General features: G+C 45.6%; 1 protein-coding gene across 8 annotated transcripts in view; it reads right to left on the reverse strand.

The window, feature by feature from the left end:
- Positions 1-753: 753 nt before the first annotated feature.
- The window catches only part of COG5 (component of oligomeric golgi complex 5), a gene marked incomplete at its 5' end in the record, with an annotated part of 277,186 nt that continues 250,105 nt past the window's right edge, over positions 754-27,834 (reverse strand). For 6 of the 8 annotated variants that reach the window (XM_079711626.1, XM_079711627.1, XM_079711625.1 and 3 more), the window contains 5 exons: positions 754-1,062; positions 8,458-8,537; positions 9,217-9,343; positions 19,528-19,604; positions 24,978-25,215. In XM_079711626.1, the coding sequence (XP_079567752.1) occupies positions 948-1,062; positions 8,458-8,537; positions 9,217-9,343; positions 19,528-19,604; positions 24,978-25,215 (637 nt within the window). In that variant the 3' untranslated portion in view covers positions 754-947. The remainder of the gene's footprint in view (positions 1,063-8,457; positions 8,538-9,216; positions 9,344-19,527; positions 19,605-24,977; positions 25,216-27,834) is intronic. The other 2 variants (XM_079711624.1, XM_079711623.1) reach the window with 2 other exon arrangements.

The raw sequence follows: 27,834 nt of genomic DNA on the forward strand, positions 1-27,834 counted from the left end.
ATCTCTGACTTCCACTGACTGAACTTTACGAATGAGTCATCAGAATAACAGGTTCAGGAGATGGAAAATATCTTAGAAGTGGCTTATGGGATTTTAAACATTAAATTTAAAATAAAATGTTAATGACAGGGCAAGGGCAATAGAAAACTAAGGACCTAGACTACCTACTATTTATAAGAAACCTTGTAGAGTAGAAGTTATTTTTAACTTGGCATCTCTGTTACAAAGTTGAACAGCCTCGAAAGTCTGTTTTTAATAAAATGACACACAAGAGTGTAAAGACAGCCTTGCTCTATCTTTATTAAAGATACAGTAAGACACAGTTAAACAACATCTAGCCCTACATCTTAGCTTTGGGATATGCCAGTGGTTCCCAAACTTTGTTGCACGTTGGAAACACTTCAGGATATATATATTTTTTTAAATACTAATGCTTGGCTCCTACCCCCATATGTGTTAATAAGGGGTACAAATTGGGCATCAGGGTTTTTTAAAGCTTCTACCAGTGAGTCTGATACGCAACCAAATATGGAAACCACTGGGCTACCTACTTATCCAGTGAGGAAGGATGCCAGTTGGGGAGAAGCAGTGTACTTACTATAAGTTGGTCGAATCCCTTAAGAAGCAGCGGGGACTCTGTGATGGGAAAGAAGTTTTAGATAGCCTCACAGAAAAGCCTGAGAGGAGAGACAAGAGTTTGGTATCTTTCTGGAAAAAATCAGGTCCACAGAGTTGGAAGGTGGTGATGATGAATCCGCTTTGACATTTTATGCTCCGTAAGGTAGAAGGGCTTCAGAGGTAAACAGGAAAGATCAACAGGAAATACAGAAAATTCAATTACATTCTTAAAATAGTAGACGGTCGGTGTCCTTTAGAGTATGTGTTAGTTTAACTGCCAACCTTGGATGGGTTGGCACAAAACGGACATTAAGAAATACTTCACATGGTTACTGAAGAGCAGACATAGCTTTCTGAAGCAGCTGAACCATTATGGGATAAACTGGTGCAAATTCTTTGCCTTCTCTGCTTTTAACTGATTGAACATAAGCTTCCAGGGCACCCCTGAAAACCAAAAGAAAACAAGGATCAGAAGATTATACAAATGAAATAAAAGAGCTCGGAGGATGCCAACACCTGAAAGCCCATTTCTGGAACTGCTTCGCCCAGTCGACCAGCACTCAGAACACTCGTTGGTCGCGTTCCTGTGGTTAAGGTGTGGGGCTGTGCGCGGTTTTCAGCCTGTGTTGCGCTTAGTGGTCTCATCACCCAGTCGGAGGCTCTCTGGCGGCTAAGATTCCCAGTTTCCCTTTTGTGGTCTTTCCTACTGAAGAGACTTCTGCGGAGCCAAGCGCAGCCTGTGTCGACGCGCCGAGCTCACAAGGGGGCGCCCTGCACTGTGCAGCGTGCACGGCACTGCCGGAGGCGGGGCCCTCGCTCAGCACACACTGACACTGGCAGGGCTTTGTATTCGTTACTACAAGTAGGATAAATTGTTCTTAGGCTCCAACTGTTGGCCTATTAGGCGACGAGAAGGCAGTCTGAATTTAGCCAAGGGTATGATTATGATGTTCTCATGAATTAGATCGGGGGCTCAGCAAACCAGCCCACAGGTCAGGCCCAGCCCTGTGCTTGTTTGTTTATGCATACTTTTCATTATTGGTCTATCTAAGTTCCAAGTAAAACAATTTTTTGTCATAGCCATGAACTTTCACGCTCTTGAGAGTACAGCATTTCCATAAAGATGTCAGTTAATACCATAACTCGGCTCACATACTGTCTCAAGGCCCATCTAACATGTAATTAATTCTTCACTTTTATTTGCTCCCAAACACTGAAAATATGCATCCTCTGTCAGGCTTGGCCGTTATTTTCATTCCACTGCAGGGGATATACTTGCCGGGCACGTGTCCAGCTCTGCTCACACCACAGCGCCCTGCAACCCCGCTAGCCACTGTCATGTTTCATACACAACTGAATCTCCAGTCTCTCATTTCCAGCCCTGACCTCCCTCCCGATCTCTGTTCTGGACATCTTCATCTGATCCTTCCAGGTCTCCCTCAAACTCACCTGTCAGAAACCTAGGGCTGTCAGAACCCATGGAACGTACAACACCGAGAGTGAGCCCCAGTGTAAGCTGTGGACGCTGGGTGACCGTGACGTCCGGGTGGGTTCCCCAGCTGTAACAAATAGGCCACTGTGGAGGAGGGGGTGTTGATAATGGGGGCGGCTGTGCAGTGGGGGCAGGGGACATAGGGAAAAATCTGTGCCTTCTCAAGTCTGCTGTGAACCTAAACCTGGTCTAAAAAATATCAAAAAAAGGAAAAAACAAACCTAGGGTAAAAAAACCCAGGCGAAGGGTAGCATTCTGCCCTTTCCCCTATTTCAGCAAAGGACACGATCATCTCCCCAGGGTCTGTATCTAAAATTCCCTTTTAGTCCTATACCCGACCAGTTCTCGAGTCCTTTTAACTTACCCCACGTTACCACATCCGGTCCCTCCTCTCCCCTTAGCTTCAGTCTGAACCCTGCCATCTCGTGCCCTAATTGCTGCTGTAGCCTCGTAGGTGGCGGTCACCCTGGTGCCATCAGCCCTGCACTAGAGGACCTGCCGTGCCCTCTCGCCATCGGGGCAGTGTCTCCACTCACAACCCCACTCAACACCAGCTTCATCAACAACTTCCCCCGACGCTGTGCAACTGCTGGGTTCCAGACCGTCTGCTGTGCCCTAAGAAGACCCTCAAATCATTAGTTTCCGTTGTTCGCGTTACCGACACAGAGCAGCTCCATCCAGCTCACTGGTGACAGCCCAACCCTGAGAGACCTGGGTGCTTGTGCAAATACCACTCTGAAAGAAAAATGTCTCTGCCTAACAAGTCTGGGCTCCAAAAGGGGCCTGTTTCCCTTCGACCACACTGGCGTGTCTCATTGTTAGCAAGACATAGCTTCCTCGTTAAGGGTCCTTATCTTTGGAACGCCCCTCCCCGCTTTCTTCCTTGTAGAGCTTTTACAGAGGACCAGCCCAAATGCCTTGTTTTTGATAAAGCCTTTCCTAACTCAGCGGCACGAAGCTGAAGCCACCGTGGAGTCACATAAAGTGGAAAGGTCTGGGACTTCTGCACCAATAGCGTGGCTTAGCCAGACCCCAGCATGTGGGGACGGATCCCTGAAGGCTGGCTTCAAGCGAAGTAATACTTTACTCCTCACGCTAAAGTAATCGAACTAGAAACCAGCTCTGGGGGGCCTGGCAGGCTCTTGGTTAAGAAGCACCGCCGGTACCCCAGGCTCTGCCTCCCCCGCCCCCCGACCTGGCTGTGTGATCTGGGCTATATTTTGAGCCTATTTGCTCATCTGCAAAGTGGGAAGAATACCTACATGATTTAGTTATGAGAATTAAAAAGGATCGTACTGTGAAGAACCTGGCTCTCTTCAAAGTACATCTGTGAACCTAGGAAACACTCAAATACGGTTTTCCCCACCGCGCTTCTGATGGCCTCAGAGCCTCCATGTAAGGAGCAATTGTTTACGCTTCTACCGTGCATGACCACATTGCCGTGTAAGGATCTGTGTGTGGGTTAGTTTCCCTCTTAATAGGTACCAACTCTGAGGCTTGGGGCTGTTTTCTGCATGTATGTAGCCCCAGGACCTAAGTGCTTGCCAAACACAGGGTGAATGAATTTAAAAAGTGAATTAGATACGGGGAGACAGAACTGTAATGAAAAAGACAAAAGCAATGAAGAAAGTAAATAAAAGAAGCATGAGTGCAGGGATCCTCAAAAGTACAGGCAAGCAAAATGGAATTTAATGCCCTTAAAGAACAATGTCCTGTGAGATGCCTTATTCGTGTCAGGGCTGAGCCTTAGATGAAGCTGTTTCTCTGTGAAAAAACTTGTTTCTTTTAGTAATGCTATTTAAGTCGCTATGGCATCCTGGGCAAACGCCCCACTCCCAACATGGAGTCCCTCCAGATTCACACAAGGTAGAGAAACCCCCAAGGGCTCCAACTGTCTTTGAGACAATGGTGTAAATGTATCAGTCTAAGAAATTAATGCACTGAAATTCACAGAAACTGTAATTGTTCTGCAATGAATGGGTCAGAGTCATTTTTATCTAATCAATGGACAAAAATCCACTTAGCAGTTTCATCTGCTTTCAAAAGGATATTACATAAAACTAGACAATATGTGGAAGAAAGTTCAGAAATGAGTTTGGTTTGTGTTTTTGGTTTTCATCAAAAACACCATCAGAACTACGGAGAGAAAAAAGATTAAAGCTGCCCTCCCACGTAAAATCAGAGCAAGATTTTCAAGCAATTATTACATTACTTCATTTGCTTGAGCAAAACATCAGCTTTCTTGGAAGTCGGGCCAAGCATTATGTAAGAGTCTCAACTCTGGTTTGTATCCAAAATAGGAAGATTATTAAAGTCACCCTTATTGAAAAAAGAAATTAGTATAGGAATTGTGCAAACAATTAGTAGAGGGAGGGTTTGTGGTAACACGGCAACGCTGCCCAATGTGATATAAACTAACCAAGTGGAGGATTTTACGGAACACACAAAATTGATTTTTGTCAGGCAGGACCTATCAGTGTGCTTAGTACAGAGATACCTAGATGACTTAAAAGACTACCATGTGCCTTCGCAGGCCTTCCCCTGACTCCATCCCCCCCTGGGTCTCACCTCAGGCACCCAGTTCCCAAAACTGGAAGGCATCTCGCGCCATAGGAACACCAGCTCCTGTGAGACCAAACTTCCCCCTCCAACAACAGGGATCCCGTGGTTCTGCAGAAGTGGAGGAGCTGAGGGAATGGCTCCCAGCCTGTGGGCCCTGGACGCCCAGAGGAGGGCAAGGTGTCCAAGGATGCACGGGGCACTGAGAACTGTCTGACGGTTGTACAGGTGAAAAGTACCCATAAGCAAATAAAGTCTGTCAACACCTCTGACACCATAAAGGTGTTCCCCTACTGAGACCCAGGAAAAACAAAGAAGAGGCCACAGTCAGAAGAGCTGCTGTCCCACTGCCAATGTCAAGAGTCGGTGCGTATGCTGCCAGTCCTACCTCTTGTGCGGAACTTGAGAAATCTTCCCATCACAACCTCAGTCTTCATCTTTGCCGAGAACGTATTCAATACCTGCAGACCCCCAGGAGCTCCCCAGGCTGCCGCCCCGCCCCCGAGGGCGCACATGCCTGCCTGGCAGGGGCCGGGAGGTACCATGTTCCCCACTTACCCCACTCGGCCCCAGGAGTCACTGATCACTCCACTTTTAAAATTAACTTGACTAGGATCCATTCAAGCTCTAGAGAAATGTCTGGTGTCAGAAGGAAGCAGCAAGGAAGGCAGAAGAGAGGTCATACTTGCTGTTTGTTCCGCAGCGGCAGCTGCTATACCCTCGCGACGTGCCCTACTTCTGACGACTTAACACACTGCGCCGGGAGGAGGTGAGTCTACAACAAGGTTTGCCCCCAAAGCTAACACAAATTTACTGACATTTAAAGGGCATTACTCACCCTGGGTTTATCTACAGGGGCGAGAAATTCATCCAGTGGTGCTTCAGTATGCAGGGATAAAATCAGTTTTGCAATAACAGGTAAGAAAGAACGTTCTCTAGGACAGAGCTTCCTGCTTTGCCAGCAGCCTGGGCCGGCGCAGGAGCGCGGGGTTTGGAGCCCCCGAGGAGGGCCTCATTCCCTGCTCAGGACCGAAGGCTCTGGTATCAGCCATGTGTGGCGTGATGCACAGGCCTGATTCAAAAAGCTTGACAGCATTTCTGAGCATGGTTTTCGGTTGCTAAATATAGGCTCAGCAACAGCACTGCCGATGAAATCACTCGGGAGACATTTTTAAAAAGCAGCAAAAGGAAGCAGATTTGTGATGTGCCCACAGCAGGACAACTGCTGTAGGTGAGCTCAGTCCCACTCGTCAGAGGACAAAGTTGCGCCCTGTTCCATCAACTGAGCCCTGCGCGCTCCTGTACTAGCCAGTGGGCTGCAGCTGAGCGAGTCGACGGGACTCGGGGAGGGCACCGCAAAGCCCCACACCAGCGCCGGTGGAGTCCCCCGTCCACACCTGGGGCCTCTTCTGAGGGCAGTTTAACCAGAGGCCACACTGACGGTGACAGCTTCCCCGCGCGTCCCGCCCCGCGCCTCGCTCAGATACTCAGAGCTGAGAGGACAAGCGGCCAGCACGGAAGAAAAGCAGGCGTGCGGGCCACCCTCCTCTTTATCCACTGGCAGGGCCGGGCGCTCCCCTGGGCGCCGGTCGCCACACTTGAGGACCCGGCGCCGCTCCCGGATCTGGCTGGTTGAGGCTTCCTCCACGACCCCCACGGCTTCCTTCCTTGGCGGCAGGGGGAGTGGAGGTGGGTGGGCTCGCACTTGGTGACTGTGCTGTGAAGCCCCGGCTGTGCTGCGGAGCCGCGCGCTGCTTTAAGAAATCCCGATGCTGGCTCCCAGCCCCGGAAATTCCGAGGCAGTCAGGGTGTGGCCTTGACACCTGGATTTTTCAAAGCTCCGTAATGACTCTTGGGTGCAAACACAGCCGAGAACCACTTCAGCACACGAGCCCCAGGCTGGCTCTGGAGAACCCAACTCATCCCCTGCTCTTAGGCTCAAGCGAAGGCTGGTTTGGTGCCCTGGTCCCCAGGCTAAGAGCATTAGGGTCCCCTGGAAGAGCTGAGAATGGCTTCCAAAGTGATTTAAGAGGTACAACTGCCTGGCTTTGGAGAATGAGGGTGACAGAGGCGTTGAATGATGGCTTAAAGGTTTTCTAGCTTGGCTGGATATAGGTGACAGTGACACCCCAACCAAGACAGGGAGTCTACATCGACAGAGGAGTGGATAAAGAAGATGTGGTACATATATACAATGGAATATTACTCAGCCATTAAAAAGAATGAAATAATGCAATTTACAGCAACATGGATGGACCCAGAGACGGTCATACTGAGTGAAGTAAATCAGACAGAGAAAGAGAAATATCGTATGACATCCCTTACATGAGGAATCTAAAAAAAATGATACGAATGAACGTATTTACAAAACAGAAGCAGACTCACAGACTGAGAGAATGAACTTACGGTCACGGGGCTGGCAGGGGAAGGGTGGGGGGAAGGGATAGTTAGGGAGTTTGGGATCGACATGTACACACTGCTATATTCAAAACGGATAACCAACAAGGACCTACTGCACAGCACAGGGAACTCTGCTCAATGCTATGTGGCAGCCTGGATGGGAGGGGAGCCCTGGGGGAGAACGGATACACGTATATGTATGGCTGAGTCCCTTTACTGTGCACCTGAAACTATCACAACATTGTTAACTGGCTATACTCCAATATAAAATAAACAGTTTACACAAAAAAAAATACAGTGAGTCTAAGAGAATGAGCACGTTTGAAAGGAAAGATGATTTACTTTCAGCATTTTGGGGTTGAGATTTCTGTGGGGCTTTGAGTGATGACATGTGACAGCAAGTTTGCTGGCCTGAGGCCCTGGGCAACCAAGATGAACCACAGACCTGGAGCCACAGGACAGAAGAGGTCACTAGAGTCATACGTCTGGGTGAGCTCACCTGGGAACCAAAGTACAGATCGAACGTGAAGGGAAAAGAGCCAGGAACACACTGTGGGAAATGCTGGCCTTTAAGGAGTGGACAAAAGAAGACAGTTCAGCAAACGAGACTGAGGGAAAATACGGCCACAGAGATGAGAACAGAAACAGATGACTGAGGTGCCACGGAAGATCCAAGAAGGCAGGGCCTGTCTTGGTTTGCCTTGTGTCCTCAGGGCCTGGCACATGGTGAGTATCAATAAAAATAAGTGGAAGCGGTCAGTTGATGAGCAGTTTCAAGAAGGAAGTGGTGGTCAGAGTGAAAAAGTGAGAACAGAAACATCTGCATTTGGTGGCTAAGAGGTCTCTGGAGATTTTGGTGAGGAAATTTCAAAGGAGAGTGCTGATGGAAGAGAGATGCTTAGTAAGTCGTATGTGACAGTGCAAGCATCCCACCCTGGGCATGGCGGGGGTGTACGGGGGGTGGCGGGTGTGTCTGCAGTGTGCGCACACGTGCATAAATACACCTGAGAGGCACTAGGCTGCTGGATGTCCTTGTTTTCTACTAATAACAGTATCACGTTTACTCCCATCTGCGTTCCACGACTTCAGTAACTGCCCCACGTGACAGAAGTGACAAGGAGTCGCTTCATAGTTGAGGTTGGTTTTCAAAACAGAAGTGGATGGTCCTTAGGGGTGCATCAGGCACGGGACAGCACAAGAGGGGATGTGAAGGACACAAAAAGCAAAACCTGACGTGGCCCCCAGCCACGCGCCCCGGCGGCACTCCTGCAGGTGAGGCGCCTGCCCCGGGGGAGCACAACGTGGACACGCCCACCCGGGCCCTCTCCTTCCTCCTCCCCTGCATCCCCCACGCCCTGGGCGGGTGCCCCTGCTGCGCACAGCTCTACCTGATGAGGAGGAGCCTGTCCTTTTCAGAGGGATGGTCATCCAGCCACTGGGAGAAGCGTGCGTGGGACCACTCGGCCCTCTGCAGGGTGGAAACACAGTCAGAGGAGAGAGGGTGAATCCCATCCTGTGACAGCACGCGCGGGTTCAGAGAGGCTCGCAGGGATTCCCGGGGTCAAATGACGCCAGACACCTGCCCAAAGGCGGGCGGCACGGCCCTCGAGGCACCTTCCTGACTCCCAAAGAGCCTTTTGGGTTTGCCAATTGATGGTGGGTCAGAAAAATAAACGGAGCCTCCGTCAAAAAAGCTTTATGGGGCTTTGCTGGTGGCGCAGTGGTTGAGAGTCCGCCTGCCAATGCAGGGGACACGGGTTCGTGCCCCGGTCCGGGAAGATCCCACATGCCGCAGAGCGGCTGGGCCCGTGAGCCATGGCCGCTGAGCCTGCGCGTCCGGAGCCTGTGCTCCGCCACGGGAGAGGCCACAGCAGTGAGAGGCCCGCGTACCACACACAAAAAAAAACAAAAAAGTTTAATGAACCTAAATTACTTGTGTCACTATTATTTAAAGGGCTAATTCTAGATGCAGCAGGCAATTTTGACACTGCTGAGAAAGTAGGGGCTGGGCAGTGGGAATCTTTCTTCCTTCCTTAGGCATTTGCTGCCAAGACAGGAATCCGTGATTACGTAAGGCAGGAGGTGGCCGGGCACCTTCAGTTGGCGGGGGGTGGGGGGCGGCAGCGGCACACCCTTCACTTCCTTACCTGGAAGGGGGATCTCAGCTCAGGGGGTGCCCTTGTGAACAAAAACTGAATAATGATGCTGAATGGAATAATGTCCCCCAGTGCAGGGCTACTGGCCACGTGTTCACTTGTCTGGAAGAGCAGCGGTCTAAAAGAGGGAAACGCAGAAGATATTTAATGCTATTCGATACAGGAAGAGGTGACTTGGTAGAAGAATCGTAATAGCGTACTAGTAGAATATAACTGCACAGTAGCATAACAGCACAATACGCAGTAGAAGAATGAATAACAGCAGTCTTCCTGCACTGGCTAATCCCAAACCATTTCTTAACCCCCTGTTGAGCCCGGAGACACACACGCACACACACCCCACACACTCTGGCAGGAGGACCTGCCCTGCAGCTCCTTCCTCAACCCCCAGCTCACTGCCTCTGGGTCTGACTTTACTTCAAGGTGACTCAGCAAAATCCCCTCTTAGAGCTCATCTGATTAATAGGCTAAAATCAAAGCACTTAGCTGAAGCTGTCAAGTAGTTATAACTAATAGGTTTGGTCCAAATGTTCAGTTTTTATTTTATATAAAATCCTTCCTTGGGCTATCATCTAATGTGGGCAAATTCAAAATTTCAATACATTCAAAATTCAGTTTTCTATACAACTTTTCAAAGGGCAATTACGTCCTTGTGTATACGACATTATTCTCTCACTGACCATCCCTCCCTTCTGACACTGTGTGTCTGGGCGTCACCATCCACAAAGGGCCGCCCTCATTTTATTGTGCTTCACAGATTTGGTGTTTTTTACCAAACTGAAGGTTTGTGGCAACCCTGTGTTGTTAGATGATGGTTAGCATTTTTTAGCAATAAAGTATTTTTAGTTAAGATATGTACCATTTTTTAGACATAATGCTACTACACACTTAATAAACTATAGTATAAACATAACTTTTATATGCACTGGGAAACCAAACAATTTGTGTGACTGGCTTTACTGTGATAGTTGCTTTATGGCAGTGGTCTGGAACCGAACCCGTAATATGTCCGGGGTACACCCGCATTTTACAGGAGCCTGCAGGAAAATCTATCCCGTTACCCAACCACCTACCCGCTTGTCAAAGGCTGGCAAAAATAATTTGAAACTTTTACTGACTCTTCCTTGGCTTTGGGCTCTGATGGATAAGAGTTAATTAAAGGCCAAGCTGTAGGGGCTGACTCTCAAGAGGAAAAATGGCAGCAACATCTCCTGACTGAACAGTGATTCTGAAGTCTGTAAAATAGCTCTGTACCTGGGCTCTTTCTTCACCCCAAGTAATTTGCTCCAATCTACAGCTGAAGGCCTGGATGAACCAGAGACACGAGCTTCTTCACCACACTGATGATACACTCAAGAGTCAGCAGTGGGGCCTCCCTGGTGGCGCAGTGGTTGAGAGTCCGCCTGCTGATGCAGGGGATACGGGTTCGTGCCCCGGTCTGGGAGGATCCCATATGCCGCGGAGCGGCTGGGCCCGTGAGCCATGGCCGCTGAGCCTGCGCATCCAGAGCCTGTGCTCCGCAACGGGAGAGGCCACAACAGTGAGAGGCCCGCGTACCGCAAAAAAAAAAAAAAAAAAAAAAAGAGTCAGCAGTGCTCTCAAAAGATAGTTGGTGCTGGTTGGATCCAGAATATATTGGAAAAAATGTCTTTATATTAACTATTCTATAAAATTTATCCCTGGTAGGGATTTTTCTAATTTCAACTGTTTTGTAAAACAACATTATTCTATAATTTAGTGTCTTTAACTACTGTGGAAACTTTTTAGTTCATCCGTATGGCCCGTCACCAGACCTCCACAAAGCTCTGAACCAGGTCCTCCGTGGGAGCAGGACCAGGGTCTTTCCACAGCTGTGGGCGGTACACTTGCCTTGAACACTTCCAAGGGCAGCCAACTCACAGAGATCCACGCTGCAGAGCCTTAGGCAATGAGTCCAGCACCTACTCGGGTATGAAAACATTGCTGAGGGAATTCTGGTTTTCCTGGAGGCATCCCTGTTTAAGTCCTTCTCTGTGTGTCGAAGACCCTGTCTCCATCTAGGCGAAGCTCCTAGTTTTAACAGCAGCAGCAATGGCTACCACACAGAACACTTATTTAAAGCTTTAGAAATGTGAACTCATTTATTCCTCCAAACAACTCTATGAGGTAGGCACTGTTACGCCCCCATTTTACAGATAGGTAAACTGAGAGGAAGAGAAATCAAGTAAAAGCTAGGAAAGGGCAGAACACAGACTCAAACCTGTGCAGCCTGGCTTTTCATTTTGCCAGGCAGCCTCTTTTAGGATATCAACTGTAGCAACTACTCATCATGTTTTTAGAACAGATAGACTTATTCTCAGACAGAAACAAAGACCCCTGGAGAAAGTACAACTTCAAACTGTTAACAACTCCTATATGGTAACCTGAGCAAAGTAATGTTTCCAGGACACCGTTTGAAGGCCATGCAGTTATTATCTCTTTAGGTATCCCCAAATTCTCTCCATGGGTCAAGGACCTCCAGTCACCCACATAATTGAACCATATCATCACGGTCTCTCTTGGAATTATTTTCACCCGGCATGACCTGAAGTTCTTCGGGTGGGGGGGCGGCGATGAGTGCTACGGTCTCAGAGGCCTCTGGAAGCTGACTCTGGCGGGGAGGGGAGGAAACCGTGCCCCAGCTCCACTTCCCGTAGCCTGGAGAACCCTTGTCCCGGCAGGGGAAGCTGAAACATCTCACAGCCCAAGGTCACCGGGTGCTGAGCAGCTGACATTCCCAGACTCAAAGCCAGCCTGGGGCCAAGCGCGTGTTTGAGCTATAACAGGGCAAAGAGCCAGTGGGGAGGCGGCTCCTCCACTGAGTCACGGGCTCATCCTGCTGGCGCTCCTGAGAGGCCACCCTGAGGATGTGGGCAGACAGGGGATCTTGTGCCTTCACTTCTCTCCCGGCTGCCCCTGGTCTGGTGAGAGTCCTGCCCCGCCCCAGTAAAGCCCAATCTTTGCCTACAGCATGTGACATGGTAGGATTCATCCTGAACGCTAGCTCATGACATGAGGAGACCCGGGGGGGAGAGGCCAGTCCTGTATGACAGTCCTCCACTTACTAAAGGGCAGCCACATGGAATCCTTTCTGCCTCTGTGACAAAAAGATGACCAAGAATTTTGGTCCGCACTCTCTCTCGGTGCTCCCTATACGAAGTCCCACGTACAAAGGCTTTAGAATTAAGTACTAAGAAACACTGAACTTTTTCCTAAGAATTGATACACTTCCTTCCTCCCGAAAGTGAGAATTACATAGCTGATTCTGTTCCTCTTTTATCTTTGGCTTCAGGAAGTTTAAAGTCAAATTTGAAACTTATCTACCACAATTAAATTAGTTTTATGGTTTGAATAGTTGTGTTTTTGTTTTCCTTCTATATTCTTGATGCAAACTGCAAACAATCCAAGGGCAGGAAGCGAAGAAGGATGGGAAAGGGAGAGGGAGGGAGACGGAGAGGGAGGAAGGATCGGTAACGCGCCACGGCCGCAGCCCAGCCGAGCCACACACGAGGCTTCTGGCTGCAACACCTGCACAGGGCAGGCCTGACAGAAACCAGCTCACTTTGAAACAGCATCTTCTGGTCAATCACTTGTCCCTTTGGAGCTCTGAGTCACAGCTGTTATTTTTCTGCCAAGACCAAATCTTCCTCTCTAGCCACTAACAGGACAGCCAAAAAAGCCACAGAAAGCACAAGTGGACTTGATTCCGTATTACGCATCACTGACATAATTACCTGTAAGCACTGAATGAGACATTTTATTTCTGGTGCTTGTTTTAAGAAGCTGAAAGCACACAGAATGAGAACCTCCCTTCTCCCTGATTCCAGGTGGAATCTGAAATACCAGCAAGTTCAAAAAATACATCACCATCTGAGGTGATAAAAGGAACAAAAGGAAATTAATTAAGGTGTTATAAAACGCAGATACCCCAAATGCCACAAAATCACCCTTAGAGAAAATTACTCTAAGTAGCAGTGTTTTCAAGGTTAAACTTTACAGGCAGCTGGTATTTTTTTTTAATTTGTTTAATTAATTTATTTACTTTTGGCTGTGATGGGTCTTTGTTGCTATGCCTGGGCTTTCTCTAGTTGCGGCGAGCAGGGGCTACTCTTCGTTGCAGCTTGCGGGCTTCTCACTGCAGTGGCTTCTCTTGTTGTGGAGCACGGGCTCTAGGCGTGCAGGCTTCAGTAGCTGTGGCTCATGGGCTCTAAGCGCAGGCTCAGTAGTTGTGGCACACGGGCTTAGATGCTCCGCAGCATGTGTGATCTTCCCGGACCAGGGCTCGAACCTGTGTCCCCTGCATTAGCTGGTGGATTCTTAACCACTGCACCACCAGGGAAGTCCCCAGTTGGTAGTCTTAATTAACCAAGTATTAGGTCCCATTAGAAAAAAATTGTACTTCTAGTAGAAGATCTCCACATTTAAGTGATCCAGAGCTGTGTAGCTGTCAGTCTTCTGTTAAGGCCAATTACGGAGCGGAACATGACTCGAGTCCTGCTGTCCCGCATCCACAGCCAGCATCCGGGGTTCCTGGGCTGTCTGCCGCCACCCGCACCGCAAAGCCCCTTTTGGTGAGGGCAGCCCAGACCACTGAGAATGTGCACTGAGACGCGGAATCAGCAGAGAAATGAGCAGGGCAGGAGGGGAGGACACGGGACTCCTCCCTGCACTGGACATAGTGAGGGCTTTGGAGGGATGGGAAGAGGCCCAGATACGGTGGCAGGAGGGACTGTGTGTGTCCCAGGAGAGAGCGGAGCAGGAGGCTGGTGACTGGGGGGTGAGTCAGGGCTCAGAGCACAGAGGTGAGAGGCCCCCAGGTTCCTGTCTTGGAGTCTAAGGCTGTCCGTCCCAGGGGACCCGGACAGGAAGGAGGCAGGGGTTTCAGGCAGGCGTTCTCTGAGGATGAAAGCCCACATTTGGTTCAAGGTTCCTGCAGCATCTCCTGGAAGGCTGTCTGCAGTGGAAGATGGGAGACGCGGCATTTCAGAAGCAGGAGGTCACCGCCGAAGTGGGGAGTTCAGATTCTCTTTAACACTCTCTGACTTCTCCTGGAAGAATCATATAAGCGTGCACATATCGCTCTAGGACCCTTTGGAGTGCAAACAAGCGCGGACTTCTGGGATAAGACGCGGGGCTCGGTGGTTGCGAGCACAGGCAGTCCTGGGTCTGAAATGCAGCCCTGCAGCTCACACACAGCTCTCACATGTGCAGCCCTGAAAGCTTACACCCCTCAGCCGTGACTGCTGCCTGGGGGGTGTCCCTAACTCTCATCTGTTGTGCTGAGGGCGGAAGGAGAAAGTACCAGGACAACGCTCAGCACAGGCTTAGCATGTAATAATCAAATAATGACTGTTAGAATAAAAACGACAATAAATGAACTACCCAGTCCTCCACATTTACCCGGGTGCTCCTAGCACTGCCGAAGTATTGGCAGACAGCAGAGCGAACCAAGCCCCAGATGTGGCTGCCTTCTGTCTTCACCACTGACGTCAGAAACTTGGAATTCAGAATCCAGAAGCCTTGGGGAAATCGTGATTGCCGAGGATGGACTGCGTGGAAAGACGGAACAGAACACATCTGGGGCTGGAGGTGCTCGTCACGGAGGCTGCAGAGACGGCCGCCGTCAGGTCTGCAGACCCGCAGGCAGGGACCGGCGCGGAACCTCACGTGGCAGACGATCACGGAGGTGACTGCAGACACGGGAACCCTGACCCCTCCTCGAACTGAAAACTGCTGACGTGGACACTACACTCTAGAGTTACTAATGGTCTTCCTTCTCCGGGCCCCTCATGCTAACAGATCCAACCAGAACAGCCCCTATCTCCTGACAGCTCTCAGTGCTCTTCCACTAAACCCAAGGAAGCTTCCAGCAGAGCAGGCTGTGGATATAATTCAGGAACCAGGCTGTTCCCTGGGAGCAGGCCTGCCTGAAGGCAGGGTCTGTGTCCCGGGCGGTGAGAGGCCTGTGGCTCTTTCTGTCCTTTGTCTCACAACGATCTGCACTGACAGGCCCCTGGCCAGGTGGAGCGAAGGCAACCTCCCTCACGGACACCTCTTGGGGGACACCGTCATGCTGCGGAGGGGTGGACAGGGCCAGGGCCTCGTGTGTCTCGTGTACAAACACAAACCACCCAGGGGCAAGTCCCTCATGTCAGCAGCTTTCTGAGGCAGCATTCTCTCCGGGGTAAAAGATTCCCGCTGCCTGGGAAACTCATGTAGACAGTAAAAGGTAAATGCCTGCAAGAGGCTTGCCAGCCTAATTAAAGAGTCCACTGACATTACGTCCAAGAGAAGTGCCCTGTGGCAGACGGCTGCCTGATGAGGGGAGGGAGCGCCTGCCAAGGCCGGGGTGTCTGGGGAGCGGGGAGGGGAGGCTGCATCGGGGGTCTGGGCTGGAGACGCCCTGCCGGGCACCGTCACCCTCCCTTGCACTGGGCCTGCTGCCCCCTCCACAGCCCCTGCCTCTAAACCTGCCGGGCCTTTCGTTGTTTGGCTGCCTGTTTTTCTCGCCCCCCGACCCTTACTGTATAACGTTTTAGTATATTTTATATTATTTTTAGGCTCCCTTGTTATTTTTAAATGGATGAAACACTGCAAGAGGGATTGTTAAATATATCTGTTGACTTTTCTAACTACAAATATAAAACAACCAAAGCAAAAAATGTGAAAAATATAGGAAACCTCTAAAGGAAAAATCACTAGTAACAATGCTACTCTCCCAAGGTAACATTTTGATGTTTAGCCTTGATTTTTCCTCTCCAAACACACATGCTATTATTTTAAAAATAGTAGGGATCCATACCATACATACTGTTTAGTAGCCTTTTTCATCTTGTGATGCATTAGGAAGTGTTTTTCATATTCTTAGATATTAACTAACAACATAACTTGTTAACGGCTGCATATGTTTGATCCTATGAATGTGGCATTATTTTATTTAGCCGATCTCCTACTGACTGCCACTGGGCCGGTGCTGATGCGACTCGGAACCTTTAGGGAGGAGACCCATGAACAAGAGCCCAGGTCAATTACGTACACGACCACTGGACGACGCCTTTTCCTTGTCACAGCACACAGCACAGAGACGGCAGGGTTCACAAGAATGGGCCCTGCCACTGCAACTGCTCAGGACTAATTTTAGAGAAGAGACAGACGTCTTAACAAGGTTTTGCAGGTAGCAAATAAAGTGCCTGGGTTACTAGAATAAAGACGACTCTGTATTGACTCACTCCTCTCTAGGAAGGGACTCTGCAGGACCTCCACATGGGGAAGCTGTCCTTAGTCAATCACGACAACTGCAGAGAAGCTGGCGGAGCTGGGGCCTTTCCCGGCCATGTATACAGGCAGAGGCAGGGGCACTGACATCCCTTTTCTCCAAAGATGGGACCTGAAACCTTCTTTTCAGACTAGGGCTAGATTTGAACCCCAGAATATACTACGCTTTCGTTTTTGTTTTGTTTTTTTGCGTTACGCGGGCCTCTCTCTGTTGTGGCCTCTCCCGTTGCGGAGCACAGGCTCCGGACACGCAGGCTCAGCGGCCATGGCTCACGGGTCCAGCCGCTTCGCGGAATGTGGGATCTTCCCAGACCGGGGCACGAACCCACGTGCCCTGCATCGGCAGGCGGACTCTCCACCACTGCGCCACGAGGGAAGCCCTACGCTTTCGTTTTATTTCCTAATCCACTTAATCTTAAAATCGTTATCATATGGTGTCCAAGACCTCTCAAACAACTGAGAAAGCTCTAGGATCAATCCGGGAGATTTCTGTACATTCAATATATCTTTAGGAATACACCGATAGATATAAATCTCTGTTAGAATTTTTCACTGAATTCAAGATATGGAGAAGTCTTCATAGGCAAAGTACAATTACTCTTATTACGTATGTGCCAAGGCCTTAGGAGCTGAGCGGTGTGCTGGAGGAAGCTCAGGGTTACCAGAATCCCAGGAGAAAAGGGCATATATCTTTATAGATGGAGAGAGGGACAAAACTCAGCCCCTATCACTAGAGCAGCTGAAATTTAACAATAGAGGGCCCTGTGAAAAAGGTGAGAAACCATGGGATGCAAAACATTAGTGGGCCATGAAACCAATTAAATGGGTTAAAATAACCAACGAAGTGAAAAAGAAATGTCAGAGAATATCACATGAAGTGAGAGTAACTACTGTTTCATGGCACACGGGTGTGTGCGTGTGTGTGTGCCTGGGTTTGAGTGTACTTGCATGCAAGTATATGCCAGATGGTAACATAAAATCTCTCTTAATGTGAGTCAGGGTCAAACTTTGGAAACACATCTAGATTGACCATTGCCCCATGAGAGAAGCTAGCTATAAAAAACATAGGATTTTAAAAAATTATACACTAACCAATCATTAATTTTTTATTCCATAAATAGATACTAGAAGTTGTCACTATTCAAACTTTAAACGCTCCTTTAAAGAGTCCTTCTTTCATGTGAAAACTGGGAGGGCTGACAGAAAATCTTAAATGAATTAATATAGAATTGTTCTTATGTGAAACCTTAGAACGTGTATCTCCATACTGTGACACAACTTTAAAAGCACTTGGATAAAGGCCGTCTTGCCTCAGCAAATAAGATAAGCACTATTTTAATACATACATGTGGAATAAACAACTAAACATGGGAGCCAGCACTATCAAAAATAATAGTCGAATCTTAAAATAGCAAATCCCTAATCACAGCTTTTCCCATGCCTTTTTAAATACCTAGTTGGTTGATATCCCTCAACATGCTAAGATTCTGTTACTCAGGGCAGCATTTGATCATCCAACCGGGATTGCCATGTTACCATCATACTCAAAGTAAGTGACTTTACAGGAGTTTTGTTAAGGTTATTTTGATGGTACACACAGAAGACTGGTGGATCGGGTACTCAGTACCTCTTAATCTTTCGACTTGTCCATATTTGGTAGTGCCAAACCCTAAGGCTTCCAAAATATTTAAATACTTTATAAAAGGTGTGAGCTAATCAAAAGAAGGTATCTGAAAACACTTGTGATCCCACTTTAAGTTTTTTTGAAATCCAACTCAGATGGGCATCTGAGAAAAATATTACAGGCTCTTGTGCTGGCATTAAAAAAAATCACTGCCAATTACTCACAGGCAAAGTAAAGGATAAGCCTTCCCTTTCAATCAACAACCTTGGGTTCATTACACTTGAATTTTCTACCAAAAGCTTGGATGACATGAGAGTGAAGCAATCTTTTAAAGAACATACTGCTTACCGATTACTCTAGTTTCTAGTACTGAGTCAGTTTATAGAAAGCCACATGCCGGGACTCTCTTACCTATCTTTATAAAGAAACATTCAAACACCATGATGCTTTTGGATATCATGGAGAGCTGGTATCAAGGTTTCCCATCTGGTGTGCTGTGCTCAGAAAATGGTTATAAGTATTATGTTGATCCCCTTGGCCCTCAGGGTTGGCCATCGCTTTATATGTATATAGTTTCTATGTGTGCCATGATGTGAAAAAGTTTGGCTTACTGAATGAACAGCCGTATGAACAACATCTTTTTATCTTCTAAAATCTGATACTTAAGACCTAGTCATTAAGCTATTCAAGTCTTTAAAATTTGAGTTGGTAAAAGGTCTATCTAAGCATTCCGCACTGAAAACGATTTTCTTGTTCAATTGGTATATTCTTAGATCATGAGTTTGAATTAACTCATTGTTTTTCTTTTTGAACTGGTTTCAAGTAAGCTCAATCCCAAATTTTGTGCTCAATTGCATTAGCCATCTTTAGCCTGAATTATCTACTGTATTTACAGTCATTCCCTGCATTTCACCACTAAACTCAGTTCTTCTAAAATTCATTCTAATAGTTTTGTTAGGGAATGCAACTTATGACCTTTTTAGAAGTAAACTGAATTGGAAATGATAAATGAACCAATAATACTTTCAGAAAAAGACATCTATAAATTATGAACTGCCTAGTATTACTACTCAATATATTTCTGTAAGAATGGAGAATAAAAAAAAATAAATCCCCCTAGAAAGAGCATAATAAAAAAGTTACCAGCTCAATCTTATTAACTGCAACTCAGAACTAACACATACACAGACATACATACATACACTGGTCATCGCATATAACACTATATAAATTTCTGGTTTGAAGAATAACTTTCAAATGCCACTGTTGTACATCACAAAATGGTTGAATAATGGCAATTTCATACAGATGGACATGAACAGGGGAGGATTTATCTGCTAACAGGATATGGCTATATTAACAGCGATAACAGAATTATGTCTCACCTGAATGACCTCAGCATTCGATAGGACTTTCCTAAATCAGATACTCTTCTGCAGAACGGACCCACAGCCAACTCCATCTGAAATATTAAAAGATATCCCCAGCTTTTTACATAAGAATCTTGAAGTGAACTGGGGACACACTTGGATCACAGAAGGTTGTAGCTTGCAGTTAACTTAAATTTTATCTTCACTGTGAGGCAGGTTTTGAAAGTCAAATTATTAAAAGGCAAGAGCTTAGATAACTTCTGCATTTATTTACTAAAGAGGCATACTTCCTTCAAGAAGAGAAAAGCATCTTTTGTTATGTAAGAGGAGAAAGTTCAGATTGTTTTTCTCCACTGAAAAATCAGAAAAAGGAAGGTTTTCAAGCCTGCCTGTGTGGCTATACTTTAAGCAGACATCACAAGCCTTTGTACATTAACATAAATGATGTCCCTTTTCACCAGGCTGGCTCAGGGGGTTAAAAGCACTGACTCTGGAGGCAGCGCATTTGTGTCAGAATTTCTGCTCTACAACGACTAGTTGTGTGGCCCTGGACTTAACCTCTTTACGTCCCAACTTCCTCATCTGTCGAATGAAGGTAATGCCTATCGTAAAATTATGCAAGTAAAATAGATAATTTCACAAAGCACTATGTGCACGGCATGTGTTTGTTAAATGTCAGCACTTATTATCAGTATTTTTAAAACTTCCCCCTTTTAAATGTTAGTGAATTAATTTGTTTCCTGATTGAAGAATTTAGCAACTACTACTTTCACTTCTCTTTATTTTCCTCCTTTGACTGGAAATTTTGTCATTAATTAAGTTTTAGGCTACCTGTTCTTTATCCACCAAGCGCACATGCAAAATTTTTGCATATGTGGTACCCAGACGATAAACCATCTCTCTATACTCGCTATAAACAGGACCCTGGTAAAGAATAATTTAGAAAATGACTGGGAAAAGGCTGCTCCCTGGTAAATCAACATCTTTCTTCAGGAAAAACATATGAAAGAAAAATGGGGTTTCTGTCTTGCTGGCCATCTTTCTGAAAAACTGTTCAAATCTCCTTGACATTGGAAGACCATGGAGACCTAATCACTCACTCATTTGAGAAACATTTTTGACTCTAGGCACCAAGCTAGACATGGGGATAAGAAGATGAATTAGATGGTCTTGCCTCTGAGGAGCTCTCTCAAATTTATCAAAGAAGGGGATATATATTTATTTAAACAATATAATTTTTATTCATCTAAATCTTAAGAGAGGTATGTGTGTGTGTGCATACACATGCACACACACACATACACACATACTGATTACTATTAAGAGAAATGACAAGTGTGAAATCAAATGTATGAACTGAGTGTCGGGGAGAATTGCAGGGCAGCTTTCTTTCTTCAGATGGTCTCAAGGGTGAGTCGTGACTGGTGAATTTCTCTCCTAGCATACAGAAGACACAGTATATACCCTGTAGGCTCTAGAGGGAAACCAACCTCACATGATTAGCAAGCTCTCTAAAATACAAAAGAATAAGTAAATAAAAAGAGAAATCTGAGGAAGAAAAGTCAGACTCTTGCCAACAATGCAAAAGAGAGCGGCCTCGACCCAGTGTTCCTTGGGACCTATTTATTCACTCAATGGGAGTTTCTGGTTTCCTATAGAATGTGGCATTTATTTTTTAGTCAGCGCAAAGTACAAATGTGGTATCATGTACCTATGACTGTGTGTGTGTCTGTTCATGTGTGCATATAATGGTTTCTTACACACTGAAATTATGTGAAGTATTTTTCATGAAATGTTTTTGTCAATTTTTTTTTCAGTTACCCTAGTGGGCTTCATCATTTTCAAAGACTGAACCAAACAACCTTTGCCTTAGCACTTGAGCAAGACTGAATGTTAAAACAAATAAGTGGCTAGGAAAAAATTACGGTATGAGAGAATATGACCTCGAATGGCTGGGTCACCTATGATGACTGCAGATTTCTATGCCATAGGACAATTTCAAAACGTTAAATGTTCAAAATAAATTTTTCATCCATCAAGGACCTCTAGGGTACTAAAAACCATCTTCTTCTGCCAGAGTTCCATTAAACAATAAAGGCCATGTTTCTGAAGGGCAGGAATGTTCCTTTTAGAGGAGGTGACTCTGCAATTAGCTGTGGATACAAAAATGGCATCTGCAACTGCCTCTCTCCAGCTCTCCTGTTTGGAGGGAACGAACAGTCAGCTGCAGGCGTGGTGAACTAATTACAGAACTGCTCCGTGCCCACCGCAGACATTTGGTTAACCACAGGGCATCTATGGATACTCCCAGGGCATTCCTGCCCTGATACTGTTCAGGAGAAAAGGCAATAGGAATTAGAATCTTGATTATCTGGGGTTCTTCCCTAAATTTATATTTGCAGGCAAAAAGCAAAACAGATATAAATGTATAGTATTTAAAGGGCACCAGAAAGAAAGAGAAACTGCTCAGAGTGCCACTGAGCAAATGATTTAATGCCAATGTCAAAAGCCATCCTTTCCCTCAGGAAAGAAACACAGCTGAGGGGCAGGGGGGAATGTGTGGTTCAGAGGGCAGTATGGACAAGTCCCCAGAGAGATTCTGAATCAGCAGAACCCCAGCGGCCTTGGACCAGCTTAGTGCTTTAGAAGTGCTGTGTGATTAGTGTAAACACAGAGACCATGTGGTCACAGTAGGGAATTAATTACCAGGAGGAAAGCGCCTCATGCCCGTGACCTGATTCCTAGGAGGTATGTGCTGGGCACCTCCCTCATCGTGAGCCCCCCGCAGATGGCTCCCTGTAAATACACACTCTTTCACCTGTGCCACGACGCCAGTGGGGAGAAGTTAGGATTCCTACAGAAATCTTTAAAACATATCATTATCTGTCTTTGCAACTGGACTTTATGCCAAATAATCAGCATTCCCAAACCTACCCTACTGGAATCTTCTGAGCTCTCTCTCTTTCTGTTATTTATGCCAGAAAAGCAGGCATTTTTATCACAAGAACTCTTTTCAAACCCATAGAGGATTTGTGTGGTCTTGATTCCAGTGGCCTCAATGGCTTTGTTTAATTTTGAATACAAATCGGTAGAACTTTCAGTAATGAGGCAGCCAGGTGATGCCCGTCATGAATATAAAAGTCAGGGCAATGCCATCTCAGGGTTTTGATTCACCCCAGAAAAATGCAACCAAGTATGAAACCCGAGGTACAATGCCACATAACTGCAGTTGTGGGAAGAAACCACATCAAATGAAACAAAAGCCCTCAATTCACTTTAATGTTTTTAAAATATGGGGGGAAGATATAACAGCTGGATAATACTTGCCAAAGCTACTGGTCACAACCATGACTGACTTCAGAAGTGCTGGCACCTGTCTTTCCTGCACCCACGACCCACAGGGCCAGGGAAGCAGCTGCAGAGTGAGTGGCACGAGGCTCTGAAACAGGGACACTATCCCGAAGTGAACCAAGGAATCAGCCCCACGGAGGCTGCAGCAACCAGTGTCACTGCCGGCCTGGGAAGTATACTCTTAACACCCGAGTAAGAAATGGAAAATGGAGGCTGCCCTGGAGCATAAGTTAGAATAACGATTGATGAGTTTCATTTATCTTAACGGAAGGGACCTGGGGAGAGGTCTGGTTTATAGGCAACATGTCTTCAGAAAGAAGGAAGGCCAAATAAAATTCTGAATGTGCAGTTTTAAGGAAGGTGGGAGCTCAACCCTGCCCCTGGATGCTACGCATTTTGAACAGGTGCCAGCTGTGGTAGCAAGGGTCACAGGACAATGCTCTCCAGCTTTCAAAACTCACAAGGTCACATAGCATTAAAATAAAAACAAAAACAAAAGGCCTTCTTCCCACAGCACTCCCATTCTGGCCATCTCCTGCTTGGCTGCCACTCTAATTGGACTTGAAGTGCTGCCTCCAGGAAAGTGACTCAAGAACCAGCTGGAGCAGAATGCAAATAAACGGGTGGGGGAGGGAGCCCAGGGAAAGGAGAGGACAGGAAAAGAAAAACAAAATGAAGGAGGAAAGGGGGAAAGAAGAACAGACCCCCATTTGAGTTCAGCTCACAGTGTTTTTAACAAGGAAGAGCAGGTCTTGGTACCTCACTGTGTTTTCACTTTGATAAGCAGCCTGTAATCCCAGACAGGGACAAGTACAACAATATACAGAATTTACCTGTAACAACAGAACGTACAGGTGCCTGAGAATTAAGCTGATAAAAACGGGAAAGGTAAAAGGAGCCACATGAATGGTAGCATTTACTCTCAATTTTCATGCTGAGGTTACTAAAGGCATATTTCACAAAGGAAGGCTCTTGACTCTGACCTACTGGTCTCAGGCATATCATTTGGGGATGAAAATCACTAATTTGAGACCAGTTAATATGCAAAGAGCCTGGCTCTTGAAACATTGATATGTACCCATTCCTTATTGTAACTGTCAGGTATGAGGGCGTGTCTACAACCACCGCATGGTACAAGCAGCCCGCCACATCCTTTCCTCGGAGTAGGAATAATGAACCAAGACTTGCTCCCAGATACACACAGGAATAAAGAGGGACATTACAATTTGTCTGTCTTTATAAACAGGAAGGATCTGGCACACCGCTAGGAATAATCCATTCGAATAACTATTTAGACTAGTAAAGCTAACTAACTGCTTTCAAAGGCTTAGAAAATAAGTTCACCTTTGACGTGCTATGTAAATACGAATTGTTTCTGAATCGTTTTTTAATGAAAGTGGATGTATGAGGTGTTTTTTCTCTGCCTCTGATACTATATTTATAAGGCTTTTAAAAAGTCTGTCTAAAGGACAAAGAAAAAAACCTTTCTATAAGAGCTGATTATGGTTCTGCTATTTTAATGTGACTCTAACTCATTCACATCAGATAGCGTGGAATGACTTCAAGGTGGCCATGCACAAGAAAGGTACTCTTATTTAACAGAAAGGGATCAAATAATTCACCTGGTCCTCTGTGCTTCTAAATGAATTAGAACACCGCCCTGGAGGACCATGCATGTGTCAGAGATCTTTCTCTTTACATGACAACAGACAGCCCCTTTCTACTGTTTGAAGGATAAATTTCACTGTCTATATTATTTCCCAACAAGGTTAATCAATTATTCTTATCAGTACTGACCTGGTGGGATAATAAAATAGTGAGAAAGCCCCATGTTATGTAAAAATGGGAAATGCTGCTCTACTGTGGGACAAACTACTTAGCTTAACCTTGAAATATCAAAGATGACTGATGATCCTTTTGTTAAAGACAGTAAAAAAAGCTGGTATGAAAGTATCTTTAAATTCTTTCCTTTTTTACCAATTAGGTTTAGATTTACTTTTTTCATGTTAAAAACTTTCTTCAGTTAAAAAACTGAAGACCATAGATGGTCTTTTATTTAATGGATAATACTGAGGCTGAAACATTTTCCCCTTTGTAGCTATGCATCAACTTACCTGTGCAAAATCAGCAGCAAGACGCATTTTCCCACCTTCACCAAGAGGTCTTATGAGACTGGCATTTCGGATAAAAAGTTCAATGGCTCTTTGGGCAATAGCTTCAGTGTTGTCAAAGACAAAATCCAAGCATTCAAAGTGTTTAAAGTAGTCACTCATAACTCTGGCAATAAAACCTTGAAGCTCCTTCATGTAGAGAGAACAGGGAACATCAGGCTTTCCTGAACTGGGTAATGATCTGCAAAAGAAAAAATCAGCCAGTACACTAAAAGGCACTATTTGATATTGGTCTCCCCCTCTGCCTGCTATTTCACTCCTAAGCAATTTTTTACTTTAAAGGTAGGAAAGGCATTGTTTATTTTTGCTAAAAGTTAAAGAGCATAAAACAATGTTTAGATTATATTCTAAAGACTGTTTTAGGATGCTAGGAAGATGACTGAAAGAATCTTGGAATCCATTTACCAAAAGACTATTAAAAATGAAACAGACAACCATCTGTCTTGGATGATTCGCAGAAGTGCCTTATGCACTCTGACCTCTCAAGGTCTCTTCCAGCTTTACGACTCTCCATCCACTCACGTGGTTTGCCTGGTTAGTGAATAAATCAGTATTAGATACTGAAATAGGATTTTACACTTGGTGGCAACAGAAAATGCTGCCTTCCCCAAACAGATTCTTGGCAAAGATATCTCTGCTCTTGTGCTATTTAATCCAATCAGTCCAATAGTAGAATTCTGACTGTGGAACTGGTTATGTAACAATACACATGGTATGCAATTTTCTCCTCCCAGATGATGTTTGGAAAGGCTTTAATTTGGATCAACAGATGATGCCAGCTGATGCTCCACGAAATACTATTTATAATTTATAAGTGTTTATAATTGCTCTTTAAAGAATATATGAAAAGCATGTGCAATATTTATAGGAAAGAAGAGTTATGCCAAAATTAGAAATCACCTGATATTAATTAGCAAGCCAGTGAGATCACTGGCTATATAATGCTGAATCTTTTTTCAAAAAATAAATCATACTCTGAGAATGATGCAGAGAAATTGGCAATGGTCCAGGGAAGAAAAACAGATATGATTCAAATGCCTAGAGCAGGAGAATGAGGTGAACTTAATTATTTTAAAATACAGCAATGGTTATTATAAATGGGATGCTAACCAAAGGTCTTCCACATCCAGAGAGCAGATAGAAATAGAGAAAGCATGCTGTGTTCCAGCAGGAAGAGACTTTGTTCAGGTGTAAGAAAGAATGTCCTAACTATGGCAAGGCCATTGAGGGGGCATGGTGGAACACTGCTGTTTGCAATATCATAGGGTGGAATGCTGCTTGGTACAGAGTACAGGGACAGCCTTAGTAAGAGATGGCAATCTTCACGTGGGGTTTGGTTTTGCCAGACTCAGACCATCATGGCCTATCTTTATTCAGGTTTTGTCAGCCCCAAAGGCTAAGTTAAAAAAAAGAAAAAAAAAGGAACCCATCTCTTTCTAATCTTGTGCTTTATCAAAAAGCACTGTCATTATCTTGGTACTACTCTGGAGGACTGTTTCAAGAATTCTAATCTGGTTAGGTGATATCATTTCCCTGAGGATTAGAAAATGATATACTAAACCAGGTTCCGTAAGCATGTGTCAATGTAAGCAAAATAAAATGATCTATTAGAAAAATTCTGAAATATGTATTATCAATTCTCAGCATGGATTAGAAGTCTGACTTAAATTGACTAGAATAGAAACCTTGCTTGACAATCGCTAAAGCTCAGCTTTCCCAGTTACGTCAAACCTTTTAGTAAGAGGTTCTCAACTGATAAAGTGAGCAGAAACGTCACGGTCTTAGTAATGAGAGCCCGCATACAGAGGCAGACGGCAGAAGGACTGAACAAACACACGCCTGAGAAGTGGCACCAGTCGTTCTGGGGTCAGTGTGTGTTCTCCCCTCCTCAGAGGTGCTCATCCACCACTTCAAGGATCTAGGGTCCTCCTCCTGTTACTGACTTCCCTCTCCCATTCAAAGCTGATATCAGACACGAGTCATTTTACATTAAATAACAGAATTTCAATCAATGTACTATGTCAGACATTTACAATTTAAGCTTTATCTAATTTGGAAAGACACACACAGGTCCCACTAAATACACTTAAAATACCAGGAAATTGTGTTGAGGATTACTTTTTAATTAGCAGGGGATTCTGTCTTCATACTACAAATAAGGTTGGCCTAGAAGGTAAACCTGATTTATTCCTTTTACCGTGAGTAGGTGTGAAGGGCTTGGAGGGGCAGGTAGTCATTATTATTTTTCCAAGTGTGATCCCGGAAGATGGCCCTACTATAAAAGTGATTCCACTTGCTGAATACTTTCATCCAATGTCACCTTATATTTCATATAAGCCATACATATATGAAATGACGTGACAGAATTACTAATAACAAGGTTCTAGAAAGTGGGAAAATTCTTGCCATGAATGCTCCACACTCCTGTACGGCCATGTATGGAAAATAACTTTCAGTGGAACCTCATATGTCTGCTGTACAGAGAGGGTGAGCTGAAATGGAGCCATTAATGGCCAGTTGGGGAAAAAAATTGAGGACAATGTTATACGTCTTAAAATAATGCTGCATACCTGTGGCAACCTATCAGTGAAAGAACCAATCTGGCTCACTAGTATTTAAGCAGACTAATAAAAACATATCTACTTGGGAAACCAACTTTTAATGTCTAATGTGTTATCTGCAGGCACCAGCTGTGGCTCATCAATACAATTACTCAAGTAAGCACCTGACCACTCTTATTAGAACAAGCCTTCAAAAATTACTCCAGTTTTGCTTCCTTTTCAGAGGCATTGATGATTGG

Source organism: Hyperoodon ampullatus (assembly GCF_949752795.1).
Source record: "Hyperoodon ampullatus genome assembly, chromosome: 9".
NCBI lineage: Eukaryota > Metazoa > Chordata > Mammalia > Artiodactyla > Ziphiidae > Hyperoodon > Hyperoodon ampullatus.